This window comes from Adelges cooleyi, unplaced genomic scaffold (assembly GCF_023614345.1).
Source record: "Adelges cooleyi isolate 19-005CV unplaced genomic scaffold, UGA_ACOO_1.1 ACOO_flye_CR_arks_rails_tigmint_CR_PRNA_30, whole genome shotgun sequence".
Classification (NCBI taxonomy): domain Eukaryota; kingdom Metazoa; phylum Arthropoda; class Insecta; order Hemiptera; family Adelgidae; genus Adelges; species Adelges cooleyi.
The window spans coordinates 22,646,547-22,667,584 of NW_026095971.1; the positions used below are offsets into that span (position 1 = coordinate 22,646,547).

The following is a 21,038-nucleotide window of genomic DNA, read 5'->3' on the forward strand; positions in this document are numbered from 1 at the left end:
TTGGGTTCGGGAGGGTCATAGATTTTTAGGAATTATTATAAATGAAGGGTACAGGGAAAAAACCAGCAGTCACTTTTTTCTAATCTAAGAAAAACATGTTTAAGTAATGCTAAAAAATGTTAAAGGAATACTTAAAACTTTAAAAAAAAATTGTATATTTTTGTTTTTAATCGTGCTTAAAAATAAAGAACCGATTTGTTTTGTGTCAAAACGAATTTTATAACGAAAAATTGTCATTTTTAAAAAGTGACTGCTGGTTCTTTCCTTGTACCCTTCAAATGAAAGTGTTAAAATCATTTTCAAACAAACGCTATGATACGAATCTTTAACGGTGAAAATACAAATACCGATAAAAGCATTGAACACCTAAAAAGCCAAAATAAAGAAACAGACGAGGCAAGAATTTGTCTAAAATTCTATTTCATTTTATTTTCTGTTAGGTTAGGTGAGGTTAGTTGCCATTGTTACCAATAAGCTATATTGTGTCAACAACATAATGCAATTATTTTTTATACACCTGTTGCAATTTACTACGATCAAGTGTAATTTTCCGTTTCTTTGTGGTTTCCTTAATAAATAAAAAAGTTTGACTACAGATTTAATTAATGCCTAGAACATCTAGAAAACGGTACACGAAGTTCTAATAAAAATTACATAATATAGCTATTAAAAACTATGTATATTATGTACTGTTTGTCGGTGGCAGAGTATTACTCATCGGCAACGCTCACTTGTCAAAACAATATTACTAATAAAATACAAATTACAAAAGTTGCGATAATTGCATTATCGGTTTTTTATCATTTTCCTGGTATTATATATCTAATCGCAAAGGCGTTACAATTTCAGATAACATCATATGTCATCAAAAAAAATTTTTTTTTTATGTACTCCAGAGCAAATATGGATAATATGTACATTTTAGATTTAAGAATAAGGAGTAAACATTTGAAACGGACTGCAACAGCTTCCTCGGTTAGCTATTTTACCTTACCAGCTGGCATTTTTGTATTTTGTATTTAATAACGGACAGTAGATATTGGGAGGTCATTTACTAAGGACCTAGTGACAATATTATAATTTATAACCGTCGATTATTACACATTTACCATTTATTATTTACAATTAATGGCATAACCAAACCGACTCCCTGTCAACAGCCACTCTGCTCCTAGTACCGGCTCACGCCTGCCTGCCCCCCCCCCCCGGCCATCAGGAAATCATCTTAACCCTCTTAAGGTCAAAATTATTGTGTCTCACGTCTCTTAGCCGAGGTGCGTTGCTTAGCTTTCGGCAAGCTAAGAATTTACAGCATCCACCTTGATTTCAAAAATTTGAATCTGAAAATCCGAACGCCTGCCGTGTGCCGTGTGGTTTGTGAAAATTCCACTAGAGCGCACCGCCGTGTGTCTTAATCTTGGGTTTTCCAATGGGTAAGGCACGAAATCGGTGAGCAATACCACACACCAAAGTCCAGCTAAACCCGTAAATCTTTAATACGACATAGGTAGGTAGTCATCACGGTCAGCGACGGCTTAAACAAACGATAAGAAGGGATGGGGGGGGGGAAAGAAATAATAACAATTAAAATTTGATAATAACCGTGGTTTGTTGTTAATATTATGTGATAATAAAAACCGTGTGATAACGGCACGTGCGTTTCGACCGGCGTCGGCGGCGGCGGCGGCAACTGGTACGAGGTAGTGCGGGGGAAAACAAAAAACAAATTTTTATAAGCTTCGGTTTTTTCCTTTTTATTATTAATTATTTTGTTATTTGAAATATTTTCTACGCAGCGGGTGTACATCCGGTTATCGGCACCGCGGCAAAGCATAGCGCAGTACATCACTACGGGAAAAACGATAATACTTATTAGGTATTTAAATAATTAACGGTCTCTCCGCCACTTTGGCACACCACCCCCTTTGGCGGCGGCGGCGGCGGCAGGTGGACTTAGCGCGGTGACCGAGTCTACCGGAGAAATATGCCGCGGCGGTACGGTCCGGCGGTGGCCTCCGCGCCGCGCACGCTCGCCGTATCACAAACAGATCAATAACTCCTGCAAAACACAATAATATACATCCACAGCACACTCAGCTGGTCCTGGTGGCTACTCGGTGTTGCTGCTGCTGCTGCCCGTTCTCGGATCCGATTGTAACGCGCGAAAACTCGGCCTGTACGCCGCGCCGAACCCGATATAAATAATTGTTTTTGCTCCGGCCGTTTGTAAATCCCAAAAATTGAAATTCCAAAAAAAAACCACCCCCTGCCCCATTTTGCGCGGGGTCGCGCGACGTTCATGTTGCCAACAATTCCGGGTTCGACACTTCTTACAAGTGGTGGTGGTCCTTTGTGGTGTTTCACGCTCGGTACTTTTTGCGTTTCCCCCCCGACTTAGCGGTGTTCTTCTCTTCTCGCCCGTTTCCTCTTCTTTCCTTCTTTCATTTTCTTCTTTACACAACGACAGTCGACGAGACTACTCTTCGTACGGAAAACCATGATCTCTATTTTACTCAAGTCCAGTGTTCGTCTAGTTGTAGTTGTAGTAGTAATGTACTCAAGTATCGGTCTAGTGCCGTTGGCGTGCAGTCAGGCGCCTACGTTGTCTTACCATCACGATTCAGGTAAGAATTATTATTTATTGTTACCGTCTAACCCCCCGATTGCTGGTGAACCGATCTTGTCGGTAGCGTATTTACAATTTTCTCCTAGGGAATGATGGGGGCAACAAAAAAAAATTTCCCCCTGGCTCCCTTGTGGCCCAAACAAAAAATGTGAACCGTGATTTATTTTCTTGAACCCTCCATCAGACGGACGGTTTTCGGATAATTCAAGTGTGACTCGAGTAAACTGTTCGCGTCAGTCACACAACTATATTTTATCATCGGGGTAAATTTTTATCCACAGTAAAGTTGATTTCAAGTCTCAATTAATAAAAAAAAATTATTCCGTATCCATTTCTAAAAGTGATTATCAAGTAAAAAACTATTATTAAAATTTACTCTTCTTTACCTTTTAGTATAAAAATATACTACTTCACCTAATATTATAATAAAAACAAATTTTTTGCGGTCTTCCATTCTAAACTTTTACTTAACAAGAAAAGATTTCTATTTAACATTAATAATAATAATATATTTTTTAAAAATCAAGGCTCTGGAAGATAATATATCACACTGATCACCACCTGTAAATACGCCACTGACTCACATATACTTTAATATTTGTCGATTCCAATTTATATTATGATCCACGTCGTTTTAGTCAATCACATTTAAAATAGTCTCAAATAAATCGGTAGCAAAAAAATAAATTGAAACCGAAGAGTATATTTTTTCGAAGAACATGTTCAAAATTTTTTGTCTACAATAAAATTTATTAAGTTAGAAGTAAACTTAAAAAAAAAAAAAATACTATATTTTAGAAATAATAAGAATTTTTTCTTAGATTTTTCGTTAGGTTAGTTACTTATATATTTGCTTTGCTCTAACTAAACTGGTGTAATAATTATCTATTTTACTCACAAACAAATGTGGAATAATTACATTTCATTATTTATTTTCAGTGTATATTCAGTCTCAACATGCTCCTTATGTTGTGAAAGATATTGGACAGCATTCAAGTAAAGTAAGTACACTAAATATTATTTTTATAGGCATATCTATGGACATAGCACAGGCACCAGAAAACAGTGAGTCGTAGTGGTGAATGTGTGCATTTTTTAGTGAAACAGAATATATATATGTTTAGTAAGTTTTTTTTATTAATAATACTTGAAAAGCAAAAGGGTCTATCTTAATTTCTTTACGACACATTTTGTTCAGGGTTATTTAATACGTCATTATATTGATTGTCAACATGTCAATTTGTAAGTTTTTCATTTTTAAATGTTTTCTTATAGTTCACTACATCACTGAGTGTCTACTGATAAAGGGTTAACATCTCCCCATTTGCTCATAATTAAATAATTTTTTCTTTTTTAAATTTTCCTAAAAAAAAAAAATTGTAATTACATTTTTACATGATTTGTAGTTTTATCTTAGATTTTCAAATGTCCAAAAACTTAGTATATTTAATTCCATACTCAAATTGAGGGGTGGGGTTTGTAGAATTTAATGGAAGTGGCGACAGAAGTGAACGCGCCCTCCTCCCCATAAGTTATATTTTTTTAAAACATGAAAATACAAAATAAAAATAATTTTAGAAAAGGATGTGGGCAGTGGATGTATATTTGTACCATATTAATAATATATCTTAATTTTATTATATAGTTTGGTGGTATTTATTTTTTCTCATTAAAGGTGTGAAGGATAAGGGCCCCCTTCTGATCCCCAAACTTTGGTTCTTGGTATTATCTTATTGCTCTCCTCTTACTATGAAACCCTAGTTGCCTATGATTATTATTTTTTTTTAATTATTCATGTATTAACTTTAGAAATCATTAATTTTTTTTTTTTTTAGGATACGTCTTCTAGTGATCAACCTATATCATCACAGTAAGTTATAGCTGTTAATTTGTAAATAAATTGAAACATACAGTTACTGAATTACTAAATAAAATAAAATTTAACCAATGTCAGTTCAATATATCTTATTTATAACCATAAATTGTAGTCTTAAGTGCTTAGACCGTGTAACTTGGCTTGTCCTAGCGACTAAGAACCATTTTCGGCTATGTAACATGGTAGTAACTAAGGGAATGTAATACAATTTTTTTTTTTAATATAGTTTTATTAATAAGTAAATTTAAATGTATGCGCCTTTTTGTATCCACCAATTACGATATTTTGATGTTGTGTATGAAATAAAATTCAGTTATGCTTGAAATAATATGACGTATTTATATAATGTTCTAGAGATGAAGCTAAAGATCCAAATTTAATTGTTATAAATATTAGCACTGATTCAGCAGGAACTGATGATTACAAAGTCGGTACATCATTTATGGGGTAATTACCAGATTACAATTATTTTCTTTATCATATTATTATTGTTAATGCACCCGGTGCCGGTGGATTTTTAATTGCTCAAAAACATGTCTTCCTGGGAAAGAGATAGAATTCCGTTGTGTAATTGGAATTTTATAAAAAAAAAATTTTGGTAAAACGACAAAAGACAAATTAAAGTCTAGAGCAAATTTTCACCATTCAAATTGCTGTTACTGGTATACAAATAATTTTATGCATTAAAAGTTAATTATGGTCAATACAAATTAACTTGAAAGTAAGTTGATGTACACTTAATTAAAATGTAGTGAAACAAGTTTTTGTGCAAAATTTGTCTACATTTTGCCCCTGAATAGATCGGCTGGCATCGGAACCCTTTAGACAATTTCTAACATTTTTATGTTAGCTTTTGTTAACGCGTGCAATAAAAAAATTCAAAAAAATAAATAACTTGTTATTTTTATGTACCTATTAATTATTATTTTTTGTCTTATGTTGTAATCGTAGACCAGGTAAAATTTATTATTTCGCCCCGAAAAATCCTCAAAATAATAAAAGTTCAATTATGGGTCAAGTAATGCCTATAACACTGTACGAAGACTTACTAAAAAATACTCCGGTAATATAAAACATTGAATTAAAAAATATATAATTATAAATATTGACAATATATTGATTTTGTGTTTCAGGAGAAATACCAAGATAAATTAGATTTGTACAAAATTCCTAAACTAAATAATCTAGTATTACCATTAAGAGCATCATTAGCAGTTCCAATTTCAATATTTAACCCATATCCAGAAACATTAAAAGTTAGTACAGAAAAAAATGTATAAATCAGTATACCGATATAATTTACTTGTTTTACTCTGAACGTTTTTCATCTTCATAACTAGGTTGTGAAAGTATTTGGAGGTGGACCAGGCTTTAGTTTAAAATTAATGTCTGCAAAAATGGAAGATCAAAGAAGTGTTTGGGACATTATGCCATTTCAAAAAAAACCTGTTATTCAATTTATATTCTCTGGACGTTCAAAGAAAAACCATACGACTAATGTTGGGTTAGTAAAAATGATTTATGCTCGAGTAATACTCGTAATATATATTATAGTTAGAAAATATCATATTGATTTAATTTTGACAACATCAACAGGTTGTTATTGAGTAATGATGATTATATAAATGTTCCTGTAAATATTTTAATGGTTTCAAAACCGGGCCTGTATAGCTCAGATCATATGATCGACTTTGGCGTTGCTAGTAAAAACGGCTTGTTCATTTCAAAAGAGATAAATTTGTGTAATTCCGCCAAGTCTAGTATTATTGTAAAGGTAAACATTTTTCTAAACATGTACATTAATTCCTAAAATATTTTGGTACCTATACAATTACCTTTTGTGTTGTGTTTCAAGAACGTTACATCCGATTCGCACTTTGTGACCGTGGAGTTTCCCAATGAAATAGAAATACCTGCGCAAGCCTGTACCGCTAGTCACATTGCTCATGTTAGATACTACTGTAAGTATTGAAGACGTATTAGAATTTTCTGTAGTTTATACTGTTCTTTGTTTCAATGGTCTAGATTTCTAATTCATTATTCTTAACTAGTTTTTTGGCTATGTCGGTTTCTTACTATGCACAGATTCACATAGACAAACGTTTGATTGTGATGAAATCATTTTTAGATTTAACAATTGTCTTTACCACCCATCTTTCCTTACTTTATACTTTACTGTACACCCTGTTGGTTTCTATTGTATATTAATAATTAATTATTTATAGAGTATACTCATAATAATGTTGTTTATTACAGGGGATTATTTGGGGTACTCACACGGGGAAACATATTTCGGACAGTTTACCGTGAAGTGCAATAAGGGCAGTGAATTTTATATACCATATCAAGGAAGGACGCTTGTAGGCGATTTAAAGTACGAGGAAGACGCCTTGCATTTTGTTATGTCCAAAGCTATCCATTCGACTAGTATTATCAAAACATTTTCATTGTTTAATAATTTTTCAACTACTTCTGTTGCCATTTCACACGTAGCAGTTCCCAAAAACGCTACTCAGTATTTCAAGGTATGTATCATTATATTATTATGTAGTTTATTTTCATGTACAGTGAAATCCTGTTGTTACCCATTTAAAAAAATAACATGACTAAATTTTTGTTGAGGAAAAAAAAATCACTTACCTACATATAATTATAACAAAAATAAACTGTAAAAGTAAAAAAATAGAAACAATTTCAATGGGTTTTACTGTATAATTGTATATAATATAGTTACAATGACTTTTTAAATTTTAGATAAGAGACTTCAATCCTGTAGTTTTGAAACCGGGCCAAAAGAAAACATTGTTTCGAGTTGCTTATGTAAATCCTAACAACATTAAAATGGATTTAATTTCATACTTAGAATTCAAAACAAACGCTTCAGATTTTATAATTCCTATGATGGTTTACGACGGACAACTAACACAAGTGAGCAATAGATGATACAAATAGTAGCTTTCCAATACAACTTTATGCTTTAAATTAATAAAAAAAAAACCTAACAACCGTCGTCTTTAATTTCTAATTTAGGTTTTACCAGCTACCAACCTTATTACGTTACCTCCTATTAGAATTAGTTCTCCTCGTCACACTTATATCGTAGTGGCCAATGAAAATCCAGTTGCTCTAAAAATCAAAGATTGGGGAACTACATATGCGCCTCACGTTACACTAACTTTGGTTGAAACAGGAGAATTCAATATATCCATGCGCCGCAGCAATGCAGACAGTTGGTCGCGGCCCATGGTACGAGAAAACCGCATACCGCCTGTAAGTTGTTTTAAAAAACTACTATTTCTTTTATTATATTTTTTAACAATTTTTAAAATCATCACAGCCCATGGTATTGCTGGCGAATCATTATGCAATATTTCAATTATTGGTGTCTACGCCCAATCCAGATCAAAATTTAACTGTAAAGATATGGATCCAATCTCAGCACCAACAATATAGTATGCCACTTAAGGTGTCTGTCTTTGATAGAAATTTACAAGTAATTGCAGAACCACTGATGTTTGAAAACTGTCATCCAGTAAGTGCATTATTAGAGATTATTTACACTAGAGACTATACACTTGGAGACTAATTACTGTGGTTTTCTTTAAAGGGAGCTGTTTGTACCGCAGAAGTAAATGTAATGTCGTGGATGGATAGAACGTTGGCCTTAACATCGGTTACTAGTGAATTTGTCAGTGAGAACGTCCGATTTGTACCAGCAAGACCTTCGTTGATTCAACCTCAAATGGTGTCTTTAGTAGGACACATTGAATGGATTCCTGTACACCATAAGAACTCGACTAGTTGGATTGGGCTGTTTAATAAAGCCGGTTATTATTATACACCATTATATTTCATAACGATCAGTCATTGCTTAGTAGTGCATTGGTATTCAAACTTCTTCATCCGACGACTCCTTACCCAGATTATTAAGGAGAACGGAAAGCGCTATTTATTAAGAGGCAAAGGGTAGGCAATATTTAAAAAAAATGAATCTACTTGCAAATTGAATTATGCCAACTAATTTTAAAGTGAAAAAATACTAAGATTTTCTAGTTATATAAACTTTTAAAGTAACTTTTTCTCCGAGTTATGGCGAAGTTTGATAAAAAATTACTCTTAGCCTCCATCGAGAGAATATAGTAAACTAAAACAAAAACATTTCTTGACACTTCAGAAAGTCACTTTCCGTTTTAGTTTTTATTTTTATGTACATTTTGACGCTTTCCGTTCCCCTTAATTCTCCACTACGGTATACATAAATTCATAACTGCTCCCTTGACCGACACACGCCACGCCCCTGGGAGCTGCGACGCAACATTTTGAATACTTTTGTATTAGTAGATAAAATTAAAATAACAATTTTGCTTGATAAATATTTTAGAAAGAGCCATGTGGCTATCGAGTTTGCAACTAACAAATTCATCCGAGACTAGTTATATGGATTTTTCTTGGTTTTATCGTAAGATGGGAAAATATTACGCCGAAGAAGACAATCGAACCTTCAAACACCAATTCACTTTGGAAACGGGTGAGTTACATTAAAAAAAAAAATTTTTTAAAAATTTTGTAATTTTTTTTTTAGATATTATTTACGGTATCTATTTTTTACTAATTCCTTTCAGGTGGTCCCGAGACTTGTCAATTTAGTGTTCACCTTCATTTAAAGTGGCCAAAATTTATTCAAGAACCAGGCGAAAACCGACAGCAAACTACATTTGAACTACCCACTATAGAAGTGAATGGTAGTCCCTATTATCAAAAGATTGTCATCAAGAACACATTTCACAGTCAAAATTTAACGTTGCACTTGGCTATGTATCCTGACCCATACTGGTGTAACATCACAGAGTTCATTGACTTATACGAACACGAGTACGATCATTTTTTACTAAAACAAAATATTGAATTAAACAATTGTACGGAGATTAGAAAATAAATATTTTTACAGGGTCAACTCTTTATTGTCCTCGCGAAACGATTGGGAACTAGTGTTAAATGACACTAGTCCTTACCGAAAAAAAGAATTGAATGTGAAAAACTCTGTGTACGTGCCACACAATAAAACTATGTTGTTTACTTTGCCTCCACAGAAAGAAATTGAGATATTAGTAAGGTTTCAGCCGAAAAAAACTGGTGTTAGTACATCTATTCTATTCATTAGGTAAGTTTTTGTATACTAGTTTTTCGTTTCGGTGTAAAAACTAGAATAAATAATTATGTCACATCTTCTGCTGTACCTTAACAAATTAATATCAATTAAATACATATTTATACACAGATTTGTGTACCTAAATAATTTGTATTTATATTAATTCATTTTTTTTTTTTTTTTACAGAAATGATGTATCAATTCTTGAGAGTATTTTACTTAAGGGCATGGGTGCTTATCCTGTGCTAGCAATTGGGGGGCCTATTAGAAAAACTCTTCCATTCGTTTTCGATTTTCAATCTAGTCATATGACTGAAGTTATATGTAGCAAAAGTAAATATTTCAACTATAATGTAAAATAATAAGTTTTATTCTCTATTTGAATGTTGTCTTTTTAGATAAAACAGAACTGCCTTCAGAGACCAGAATTTTTCTAATAAAAAACTTTGGGAAAAATCCAGTTAAAATCACTTCGATGGCGATAAATAATAATCTTTGCAAAGGTTATGGATTCAGTATATCGGAGTGTAAGAAATTTGTTCTTTTGCCCAATCAATCCAAAGAGGTATGTTTTAGTAAATTCAGATTTTATATTAAAATAATTTTATTAATTATTAATTTGCCGATATTATAAAATGTATGTATTGATTGTTTACACACGTATAACAATGTTGCATTACCTATGTACAGAATGTATATTTAAGTCGAACGTAACTTTTTTTATTATTATTATGTACCCACGGCTGTGAAGACCAATGAATATACTACTCCCATCTATTTATTTGGGGGGGGGGGGAATTTTTAATTTAGATATACCCTGTATATATTGTAATGTCTAATTTATACTGTGTACGCCACACAAAAAAACGTGTTTAAGATGGACTAATAAACATATTTATAGGTTTGTCTTAAACAGGTTTCACTCTATAATTGTAAGAATTACCTTTATGGAATTCAAGTGTGTATATATATGAATAATTTCAACAGGTGTCTGTGGAGTTTACTTCCGATTTATCATTAAGACATGTACTACGTCAACTGGAGATAGCTGTCGAAGAAAATATCAATTCAGAAATTTTTTCTCGTGTCGTTGTATATCAATTATGGGGCATTGTACCTTCGGAATGGGAACTTTGTGGTCATCATTATACGTGGAATGAATTTCACATGGGAAACGGATGGAATCGTCCGAAATGGGAACCTATAGCTCATCATGCTATAATTTTTTCATTTATAATACTCATATTGATTTCTTACGTGGTTCCATTAGCTGCGATGCATACGCTAGATCGTGACTTGTTGTCGAATGCGTTGGGACAGGCTTGTTCTTCAATAGCAAATGGTAAACGATCTTTGCAGGCTGCCGCCTTAACGTACGCGACAAATGCTAAGAAAATTGAATACAAGTAAATGTCAACAATTTTCAATTTACATATAAATGACTATTGACGTTTTATTAATACTATATATACCATTGTATAATTACAGAAATTCTAAGCACAAAGAAGGTAATGATGAAAAACGAGCTGAACTAATGCCCGATCCATCGTCGCTAGGTATTTCACAAAGTGAGAATAGTTATGTGAGACCTTCAGATACTACACCGATTTGGAGTTTCATGTTGCCAAGTACAGAACCAGAACCCGAACCGGAACATGTATAAAATTTATTATTCGTTTTTTAATTGTTTATAGATAATAATTTGAGGTGTATGTGAAAATTTTTTCAGAAACCTGAAAAAGATCGTAGTAGGTCGCATTTGGTCGACGGTCAACCTAAAGAAAAAATAAAGAGAAAATATTTAAGTCAAGCAGCGTTTGATGATAGCCCCAATCAAAAATACACTCATATTACTTCGTGGCAAATCACCAGGAATAAGTAAATTCATTATTCCAACTGATTAACGTAAATGATTATGTTTAGCTTCGATGCAAAGCTGAGAAAGTATTGTTTTTACAAATGATATATGTATATATAATTTTTTTTATCTCCGTAGATAATATTTTAAACTTGAAATTCAACACGCTATACTTTTCTGAAAAATAGTCGAATTAGTTTGTAAAGTTGCTTAGATATAGTGGTGTAAAACCCCACAAATTATCAGGTAGATTTGGGATTTGAGGTTGAAAATTAGACTGAAGGACAACTAAGGTGTGCCTATAATGTATGAAAAAAATTCAAACATTTTTATTGCCAATACAATGATTTATCGAAGATTCGCATCGAAGCATAATGTTTAGTACGATGTTCTGTATGGCTCGCCCTGCTGGAATATATATTCTCTGTGCCGGCATGGGGAGCAAACACAGAGAAACCACAAACTTTTTCCCGTAAACCCTCACAGTTTTTTGATTTTATCGCTTTAAGTTATAATAACATTATTTATTTTGCACAGGTCACCTACATCGCCAATGGATTCTCAAACTAACAAAAGTTCCAAAGTAGACGAGCTCAAATTCGAAATGGAGAACCGTAGACGAGCTGAGAAGTTATTAAAAAAACAATTTGGCTTAAAACCCGTGGATAATTGGAGAAAACATAAAAAAGCTATGAATGCAGCTAAATATTTTGAAGAAATATTACCCGCCATTACAGATAAAGCAGCTATAGAGGAGACACGAAAAACCTCTCCAGAACCTAAGGTGTCGGATACAAAGATGATGAAGTTTCTTGGAAAGAGCAATAAAAAGTCTTCGGCCGTGAACCTTCCGAGTACAAAGCAAACGCATAGTCCAGTATCACATACGGCGTTGTTGAGTCCGACCATACCGGACATTATTAAAAAGCCTATAGCTTCTGTCGCACCATACCAGATTGTTCTCCCTAAAAAGCCAGCCATAGCTTCTGTACAAGGTATGCTGCAAGAACGAGCGATTGAAAAATACAATATGCCAAAGCCAAAACCTTTACCGTTTTCAAATAAAATCGAAAAGGAACATGCCATAACGCCTCGTCCAGTTGTTTCGAAGAAATGTATAAGTGAAGATGATGGATTGCTTGCTGAGTACAAATACATGAAAAAAAAGAACAAGCCCGAAAGGAAATCCTCATTGCCACCCGCAACTCCAGTGCCCAATGTTGTTAAATCAAAAGTACCAGAAAGGTGTAATTCGCTCGAAGTAGTAGCAAAACCAAAAATCAAAGACGTGACGACACAGCCAATGACTAATAAACAAGAATGTTTGTTGACTTACAAAAAAAAGTCTGAGCCGCCGCCGCAGCCAGAAGTGGAGAAAAAAGTTACGGTTTTAAATCAAAACTCTGATGATATTCATATTGATATCACACCAGCAATCACAAACAAGCACGGTAAGTCGTACTTATTGTAGAAATCAAGTAGGTGCTTGCTTAGGCATTACGCAGAGAGATTTGACCAAATATTATTTTTATATATAATTATATATCAGATCAGAGGTCATATTTGGCATGTTCTAGTTTGAGGATTATTAGACAAAAGACATTCAACGATTCGTTAGTGATGTCAAATTAGTCCCAAAATTATCATAACGTACCTTATGCTTATTGAAAGTACGATATATTATATTATGTATCCCATTTATTTATTGTGCAGGTCCTGTGGGTTCTGGTCGAGATAGGAAGCAAGAAGACAAGACTACCAACACCAATACAGATACAGATTTAGCCGGGCCGTCAAAACAAGAATCTACAGGTGCGTTTAAAATTCCATTGATAAACAAATGTGTAAATGTGTAATTTTGATATTTGTATTTTTATTTTAGATAATGCAATAACAAAACCAAACGCTGACAACTCCACTGACTTGATGCCATTTTCACCCGATGATCCTGGATACAACTTGTGGACATCATTTGTTTGGGGGCCAGTTTCTGTGCAAGGCGATAAAGATCGTGACCCAAAAATTGGAACTTAAAGTGCATTACACGTATATACATGTTATTTCTTACCATTTTACTTAGGTTTGATATTCATTATAGATTTCATATTCATGTTAACAAAAAAAAAAAAAACACTGCCCAAGTAGTTATACATAAACCTAGTTTTTAAAAATTTAGATAATTTGCAACAATGAAAGTTTTCGATTGTATTTTTTAGGCAATAACGTATTTGAAAGTTAAGACTATTTTAATTGGTGTTGAATATCTGAAAATCTACATGAGCACGACTTTTTAGGTAACTTGTTTGTTTTTACTTTGTTATTAAATTGTGTTTTTCCTTCTTCATTAACTGTCTGAGTAAAAGTAATAAAAACGTAAGACTTTTTAAAACTTACCCGATGTTGTTTATTATTATATTATTAATAGTTCAAACCACCTTTTTTTTTTGTAATATTTCTTACCTCTTATTATGATTTGCTTTCACTGTAATCTATGAAAGACTTGCAATGTAGGTATTAAAGTTTGAGACGAGGCTGACAATGTTTGTTTCGCACATTGGTTTGGGGAACGAACCCAGTACTTTAAATTAAATACAAAATTAGAGTTTGATGTGGACTGTTAAAAGTCTTCCTCGTTCAAACGAAAAAATAGGTATTGAAATCGGGCGACACTAGAAGGCGTGAGAAGTTTCTTCTATCGAGTCATTTATTACACCAAAATTGGCATTGCTCTTAGAATAAAATTGTATATGTTAAAAATAATACCCTTAAGTATTATAAAACCACTTTTTTCTTAAAAATTGTCAGTTAACCCCTTAATAAATAACCACAACCAAAAAAACCTTTAAATCTATAATCTGGGTTTTTGGTTATTATTCGTAATTAAATAATAAACGTTTGAACAAGGTAAATTTGTTTACTCTATGAATTATTAAAAAGTAATTATTGATCACTTGATTAGTTTTAATTTTGACTCTGTATCGGTTTCATTACTTTTCACAATGTAAATAATCTGATAAGAAGTAAGAAAAAAATTATTAAAATATAAATTTTTTATTAATATAATTCACTGGATTTGTACAAAATAAGTTACTTAAAATAAAATACTAAAAGTAAAAAATAAACTAAAAAAAAAATACTTTGGCTGCAAAAGTTCAATAGAAATATATTGCAAAACAAAATGGAAAATACAATTTTAGTTATTTCCCTTGTTAATAATATTGCTAAACGTACCACTTCTACTTTATAGTATTTTTAGCACGATAAATTAAAAACAGTCTTAAGAGTTCATAGATATTGTTAAAATAATAGTGACGAACATATTGAGCGCCGATTAATACTGATGATGAATGTTAGTTTTTGCTCACATGCTCTTTCATTTCTCTTCCTTTGGTTTCAATTGGTAGTAGTAAACTTGCAAATGCAGCCAACAATGCTGCCGAAATATATATTGCCATTGAAGTAGCAATAGACGACTTAAGTAAAACCTACAAACAAACATGCTGGTAATTTAAAAGGCTTAGCTACAGCTTTGTTGTAAAATTTAATGTCGACCCAGTCACACTGGTAACAGTAGGGTTACCTCACTGTTGATGGCATGAAACTGGTTTATAAATAATATATTGTGTATTTATATATACATAATATACACTATACAGTGTCCTTAAAGATTTGACAAATGAAATACCTTAATGAGAATTTTTTTTTAAATTAATTTATACTCATTTGCGTTATAAACCCCAAGTTTATCGTGCATTATTTTAACTAAACTTTAAACTTAATTAATTTTTTGAAGGAATTATCCAAAAATTGGTTATTGGCCACTCAAAAATTTCAGCAAATTAAATTATTCTTAATAAAATAGCTGTCTTAAATTAAAAAAAAAAAAAGTAGCCAAAAAATATTTTTAAAAAAAAATCCTAAAAATATTCGCAAGAATAAAAGTTATTCCTTTTGTCAAATCTTTTTGTGAAACAACTTGTATATAAATAACCAAACAATAAATTAACGTTAGTAGTAATACAATTATAATAGTGTATTATTATTATTATTATTTATATATAATTATAATAGTGTATTATATATATATAATTACTTGTGCAATATAAGGTGTGACCATAGCGCCTAAACGAGCCATCGCACTACAAGTGCCTACTCCAATAGATCTTAAAGGCGTTGGATATACCTAAAATAAAACACATTAAGATACCTACGTTAAACTTAAAAAAATTGGCATTACTATACCTCAGGTGTATAAACATACACAGCCTGGAAAACTCCAGCAATTATTCCTCTGGCAAAAAATAGTGCAATAGTAAGAAGAGCTCGACTGCAAATTAAAACATGAGCTTTATCCAAGTTTGATATTTTAACATAATTGCTTACAATGGAAAAAGTGTGTCAACAAACTGACAGCCTTTGTTTAGCACTTAATCTTTTAGGGGAATAATATCGGTGTTAACATTTATAATATTATTTAAAATACAATTGTTTTTTTCTAAAAACAATTTGAGCTCAGTTACAATTTTAACAACCACATATTCTTTTCCTTAAAAAAAATTCCAACTGTATTCAAATTTTAAAATTACGGATACTAAATATTAAGATTTGAAACAAAAATGGTAAGGTAACCTTAGAAATGGTATTTCTTAGTTTAATTAGTCTGGTTTTTTGTTTAAAAGTAACAAATTTGAAAATTAATATAATTTATAATTATGATTAGAGACCAAATATTCTTATGACAAAAAAAGATTTGAAAAAAGGTTTTATGATTCAAAATTATTTTATTCTACTCAATCCCATTAGGGTGTAATATCATACTAGACTTGCATAACCTCAGAAAAAAAATGTAAAAAAATATAAAACCGGCCTCTAATTAAAAACGTTGTGATAGTGATAGTTAAAAATATATTTGTAGTAAAATATATGTTTAAAAAAAACACTTACTTTTTTGCACAGTGAAATAGAAAGCTTAAGCTGATGGCAAAAATTAAAAATTGTACTACCATTGTAATTTTTCTGCCAAATCTGTCGATAATGAAAATAGTTGCAAATATTCCTAAAATAATATTAAGGTTAATTTTGATTAAGACAAAAATAAATATAATTTGGTATTAAGAACAATTTTCATTTCGGATTTTGCCGAATTTTTTTTTTAATTTTATGTTTAAGCATTGTGAATCTTATACGTTTTGTCAAACAAATTATAATAGTTCAATGCTACGAAAGTTTTTTTTAATGAGGACATAAAAGATCATAAGTTTTACATATTATATTATATAAATAACATACCAGGAAATTCAGCTAGTGTAGTCCACAATAAATCAATGTAATCCCTTGTGGTTAAATAACGTGATTCAGCAGTACATGTTTGTACTGTTTTAAAAATTTCGTTTTCCATACTCGGTAAACAAATTTTATTGTTGTTGCCACTTTCAAAAAGTTCAGTTGACATTAAAACAATTCCATAATAACAAAATGCACACACCAACCTAAAAGCAACAAATCAGAAATATAACCTTTTTTTTATTACAAAGTTATAACGTCTCAAGCACAATCGTTTTCAGCTTTAAAAAAGTTACCATATGAACCAAAGTAAAATTGAAGTCAATCTGAGTTGTGGCAACAATAGATCAGAAAAACGACCTCGTTTCTCTTCTAGTACAACATCGTCGACGACCAACTTGCCCAACAACATAGGTTTATCGTTATCATAGGCCACTTTTTTCAATACGTCTATTGCTTTATCTGTTTGTCCACTGGCTACCAAGTACCTAGCTGATTCAGGTAACCACTAAAATAATATAAATATACATTTTTGTTATGTTATTTATACAAATTATTAACTATAGTAAATTATGATTCAAGAATAAATTGACAGTTTAATTACCGGGCAGACACAAGCAAAACCTAATAACGGTGCTGTAGATAATATCAAAAGCCATTTCCATCCTAATGTGGGCATCACTATAAGAGCCAAAACTACTTCAAAGCATGCTCCAAGTGTCCAAAAGCACTAGAACCAAAAAGTTACCATAATATGACTATTATATCTTTATAATAATTTTTAGAAAAAATAATCTTAAAAACATTGAAGTAAACTGATATATAATTTTCTCATTTTTTAAATATTCTCTATAAGATTTGATAAATTGATTTTTTAGGATATGAATATTTTGTTTTCAATTGTTTTAGTTTACCTACTAAAAAAATTAGTAACATAAAAAAAAGTGGAATGTTAGTTTTAATGTGTACTTTAAACATTGTTTTGAGCATTTTTTTTATTAATTAATTTTAAAAAATGTTAATTAAATTTTATTTAAATTTATTTAGTTTTGAAAACTTTGTAAAGTTAGTGTTTTTCCTAAAATGATTATTGGTTTTATAATAAGCAGAACATTTGTCTACACATTAAAATGAGCATATTAGCCTCTTTATCATTTATAAATTTAACAGTAAATGGTCTGAGATAAAAAATTGAAAATAATCAGGAAAACATTTTTTAATGGGTTCGAAGAGGAACAAAAAATAAAACAAATTGGGTGAGATTTGGCATAAATTATCTCAAATATAAAATAAAAAAATTATTTGCATCAAGTAATACTTTAACATACTTTAGATAAATACTATAATAATTATCTAAATAAAATCCACGCTTGTTTTAATAATTTATATTGCTTAAACTAATAAATTTATGTTCTAAACTTACATCAAGCAGTACTACACATTTTGCTCGTTGCTTACAAGGCAGAAATTCTGCATACAATGTAACACTAAGAAACAAATAACAAGTGCACACAAAAATAAATGTATAGTGTAATTTTTAAAATACATACGACTGAGGTGAACATCCAATGGCAAAACCAACTAATCCTCGTAATATTAACAACCATGTATAATTTGGCGACATAGAACTAAGAATTCCAAAATAAAACAATAGAACTGAACATAGTGTTAATGCCTAAAAAGAATAAAAACAATAGGTATAATTTAAAATGTTTATCGATGAATTTTAAAAAATATTAAAAATAAAAGATTTAAGAGCAGTGAAATTATAAATAATTAGGAAAGGTTTCTTTTAAAAATTAATTATAAGTAAATTTTAAGTATCGTATTTCAGTTTTAAGAAATACAAATAATTTATACTTTATTAATTCTAAACTAAATTATAAATTTCATTATGTATATATTTTCTAATAAAACTCATCAATACTAATTTATAATGAAAATTATAAAATCATAATTTGAAACATAGAAAAAATTATAAAAATAAGAATTTTTATTAAATAGAAAAATTTAATACATTTTTTGGGTAATGAGACAACAGAAGGAGATACAAGAAAATAAGAGTTAATAAAAACAAAATTCTGAAAATAATTTATCGTAAACTTTAAAATGTATGGAAATAATTTACTTACTGGTTTTCGGCCAAACTTGTCACTAAATGATCCCCAAAACGGAGAACTTAACATCATACCAAGAAATACAACCTAAAAACCATCACAAAATAACCAATAAGCTATATTAATAAAATTATTATATGAATAAATAAAAAATGTAATGGATTGAACTATTAAATAAGTTTGATTATTTTTTTATCTATCCATGTTGCCATTAGGTTAGCTGACGTTTCATACCTATCGCAGTGTCTAGTCATAAGACTGTTCCGTTGTCACGATTATACTGAATACATAGTAAAACATGGATAAATCCAAAAATGATCAAAACTTATTATAGTTCACACAAAAAAAACCAAAAAAAAATAGTATTTGTTTTAGAAATCGAAAAAAAACCATTAATGAATACATTTATTAACTAGTATGAGTAGAACTTCCAAGTATAAATTTACTTACAGTTGTGGCCAATGCTTGTTGATATCGAGTAATCTGCCATTCATAATGTAGCGTGGGTGCAAGTATACTAAGTATGGTCATTTCCATGCTATCAGCCATCCAGCATAGTCCAGTAAAGAGTGACAATTTTACTTGGAATTTGCCAAATCCAAAAGCATCTACAGCTTGAGCAACTGTATATGTTTCTGTAACGAAATCACATGATTGTAAAAGTGTATAAAAGTGTATAACCGGTTAGAACAATTAACCAATCCTTAAAAAAAAACCCTTAGCAATAAAAAATCTTACAAGCAGAAACTTATATATTATATTAACTATTATACCTTTATCCAATTTATTAGTGGGGTATTTACGTGTTTAAATAGATACAATAATTTTTAAAAAGGTGGGAAAATAAAATAATTAAGCCTTATTTGATTGTGTTTCTTTAAACAACAAACTTTTTCTGAAAAATTACATATAACATGTATCTATCAAAAATAATTTATGACCACCATATATGTATAAGTATATGGTATAAATCCTTACTAAAGTTTAATTAATTGTAGTCAGTTATATAGTCTTAACTTAAACACATTTATTACTGTTTTATGACGAGAGTTAATTTTATCAATAGCGCAATAAACCAATTATATAATTTTGGAACAAACAAAGGTAAAAATGATAATTCAAACCCCGGGGTTCTAGACAAAATGAATATTTTACTCTAACTAATTAAATACTATTTACCTATACCGATTTAATATAATTTGTCAATGTTTAAAACTTTATTAACATATTAACAAAAACATAAGTAATTGAGGAAATAACATTATTAATTTAGTATAAATATTACTTTTCTAATTTAAGAGTAAATTGTAAATTTTGGCTATAACTTTTTCAGGACAACAGATTCCAACAAATTATATTACAGGTATACTAACCATCAGGTACTACAGATACACTACTCATTTCAAAATCTTGCGCCTGTTTGTTAGCCAACATATTGTTGATTTTCCGATCATTTTCGGCTAGATTTTGGTATCGCGAAAATGATGAATCCATGATTAATAATTTTCTCTAGTTTTTTGTTCAGTACTGCGTACTAATACATAACTAATGAAGTAGCATTACATTTTATTCACTTAATTTGTGACACGTAATTAAGTATAATAAGTATAAGAGCAATTAACCAAATGTTGATACTATTATTTTTCTGTTCATGAAACTAAAAAAACAATTACTGTTATTTTTTTTAATTTGAAAGGTTTTTGATGACGAGTCGACTGAGGAAATTTAAATACGATATCAAGTGAATAGCCGCAGCAGTTGTGGTTTGTTATCACTTTATCATAGTTAACATAGAACCATGGTTTAAAATTTAAACAGTTCTAGACCTACCGTAGTTACTAGTTGAGAACATCATTGATAAGTAAACATTCAGGGCGCTTCAGCTGTTTAACCTTAGTTGATTGATTAGAGACTCAAGTTGTATGTTAAGTCTTAGGACGTTCTTTTAAGTTTTTTTCTGTAAATTGTATGTAAATTTTTGTGCGATACACTTATTGTTATTGATATTATATTTAACTTATTCGTCTTGTCAAGAAAATAACTCCTATATTGAAGTATGTATGATTTATATAGACACCGAGATTATAAACTTGCGGGATTGCACCTTGTCTGTCATTGGGGTCAATAAT

The 21,038-nt window shown here is 30.8% G+C and overlaps 2 protein-coding genes across 3 annotated transcripts; one reads left to right on the plus strand and one right to left on the minus strand.

The window, feature by feature from the left end:
- Window positions 1-1,679: 1,679 nt before the first annotated feature.
- Window positions 1,680-13,898, plus strand: LOC126838621 (transmembrane protein 131-like). Of its 2 annotated transcripts, XM_050573172.1 has the most exons (26): window positions 1,680-2,624; window positions 3,566-3,627; window positions 4,462-4,496; window positions 4,857-4,949; window positions 5,454-5,565; window positions 5,636-5,758; window positions 5,843-6,006; window positions 6,099-6,276; window positions 6,358-6,463; window positions 6,759-7,027; window positions 7,257-7,430; window positions 7,533-7,772; window positions 7,840-8,034; window positions 8,110-8,329; window positions 8,884-9,030; window positions 9,125-9,374; window positions 9,451-9,663; window positions 9,839-9,984; window positions 10,050-10,216; window positions 10,639-11,057; window positions 11,140-11,308; window positions 11,381-11,529; window positions 12,047-12,960; window positions 13,223-13,321; window positions 13,392-13,555; window positions 13,726-13,898. In XM_050573172.1, the coding sequence occupies exons 1-25, from the start codon at window positions 2,498-2,500 to the stop codon at window positions 13,541-13,543; spliced, it is 4,923 nt and encodes a 1,640-aa protein (XP_050429129.1). In that variant the 5' UTR covers window positions 1,680-2,497; the 3' UTR covers window positions 13,544-13,555; window positions 13,726-13,898. The 2 variants fall into 2 exon arrangements, with proteins under 2 accessions (XP_050429129.1, XP_050429128.1); XM_050573171.1 differs by having other exon boundaries at window positions 13,392-13,898.
- Window positions 13,899-14,582: 684 nt separating this feature from the next.
- On the minus strand, window positions 14,583-20,636 carry LOC126838325 (synaptic vesicle 2-related protein). Its single transcript, XM_050572664.1, has 12 exons — window positions 20,283-20,636; window positions 19,360-19,544; window positions 18,925-18,996; window positions 18,343-18,467; window positions 18,216-18,279; window positions 17,397-17,522; window positions 17,089-17,300; window positions 16,799-16,998; window positions 16,454-16,565; window positions 15,752-15,836; window positions 15,603-15,692; window positions 14,583-14,994 (listed from the first exon to the last, which is right to left on the minus strand). Exons 1-12 carry the CDS (start codon window positions 20,401-20,403, stop codon window positions 14,860-14,862), a joined length of 1,527 nt encoding a protein of 508 aa, XP_050428621.1. The 5' UTR covers window positions 20,404-20,636; the 3' UTR covers window positions 14,583-14,859.
- Window positions 20,637-21,038: the final 402 nt, after the last annotated feature.

What these genes read in the sequence shown, in the direction of transcription:
- LOC126838325 (XM_050572664.1), bottom strand. Translation starts at nt 20,403, where the DNA reads ATGGATTCATCATTTTCGCGATACCAAAATCTAGCCGAAAATGATCGG. An exon ending in ATTGGATGTTCACCTCAGTC is followed by an intron (nt 18,280 to 18,342) that starts GTATGTATTTTA and finishes TTTGTTTCTTAG; the next exon opens with TGTTACATTGTATGCAGAAT. An exon ending in TGTATGTTTATACACCTGAG is followed by an intron (nt 15,693 to 15,751) that starts GTATAGTAATGC and finishes GTTTTATTTTAG; the next exon opens with GTATATCCAACGCCTTTAAG.
- LOC126838621 (XM_050573171.1), top strand. Translation starts at nt 2,498, where the DNA reads ATGATCTCTATTTTACTCAAGTCCAGTGTTCGTCTAGTTGTAGTTGTA. An exon ending in ACGCTACTCAGTATTTCAAG is followed by an intron (nt 7,028 to 7,256) that starts GTATGTATCATT and finishes TTTAAATTTTAG; the next exon opens with ATAAGAGACTTCAATCCTGT. An exon ending in TGGCAAATCACCAGGAATAA is followed by an intron (nt 11,530 to 12,046) that starts GTAAATTCATTA and finishes TATTTTGCACAG; the next exon opens with GTCACCTACATCGCCAATGG.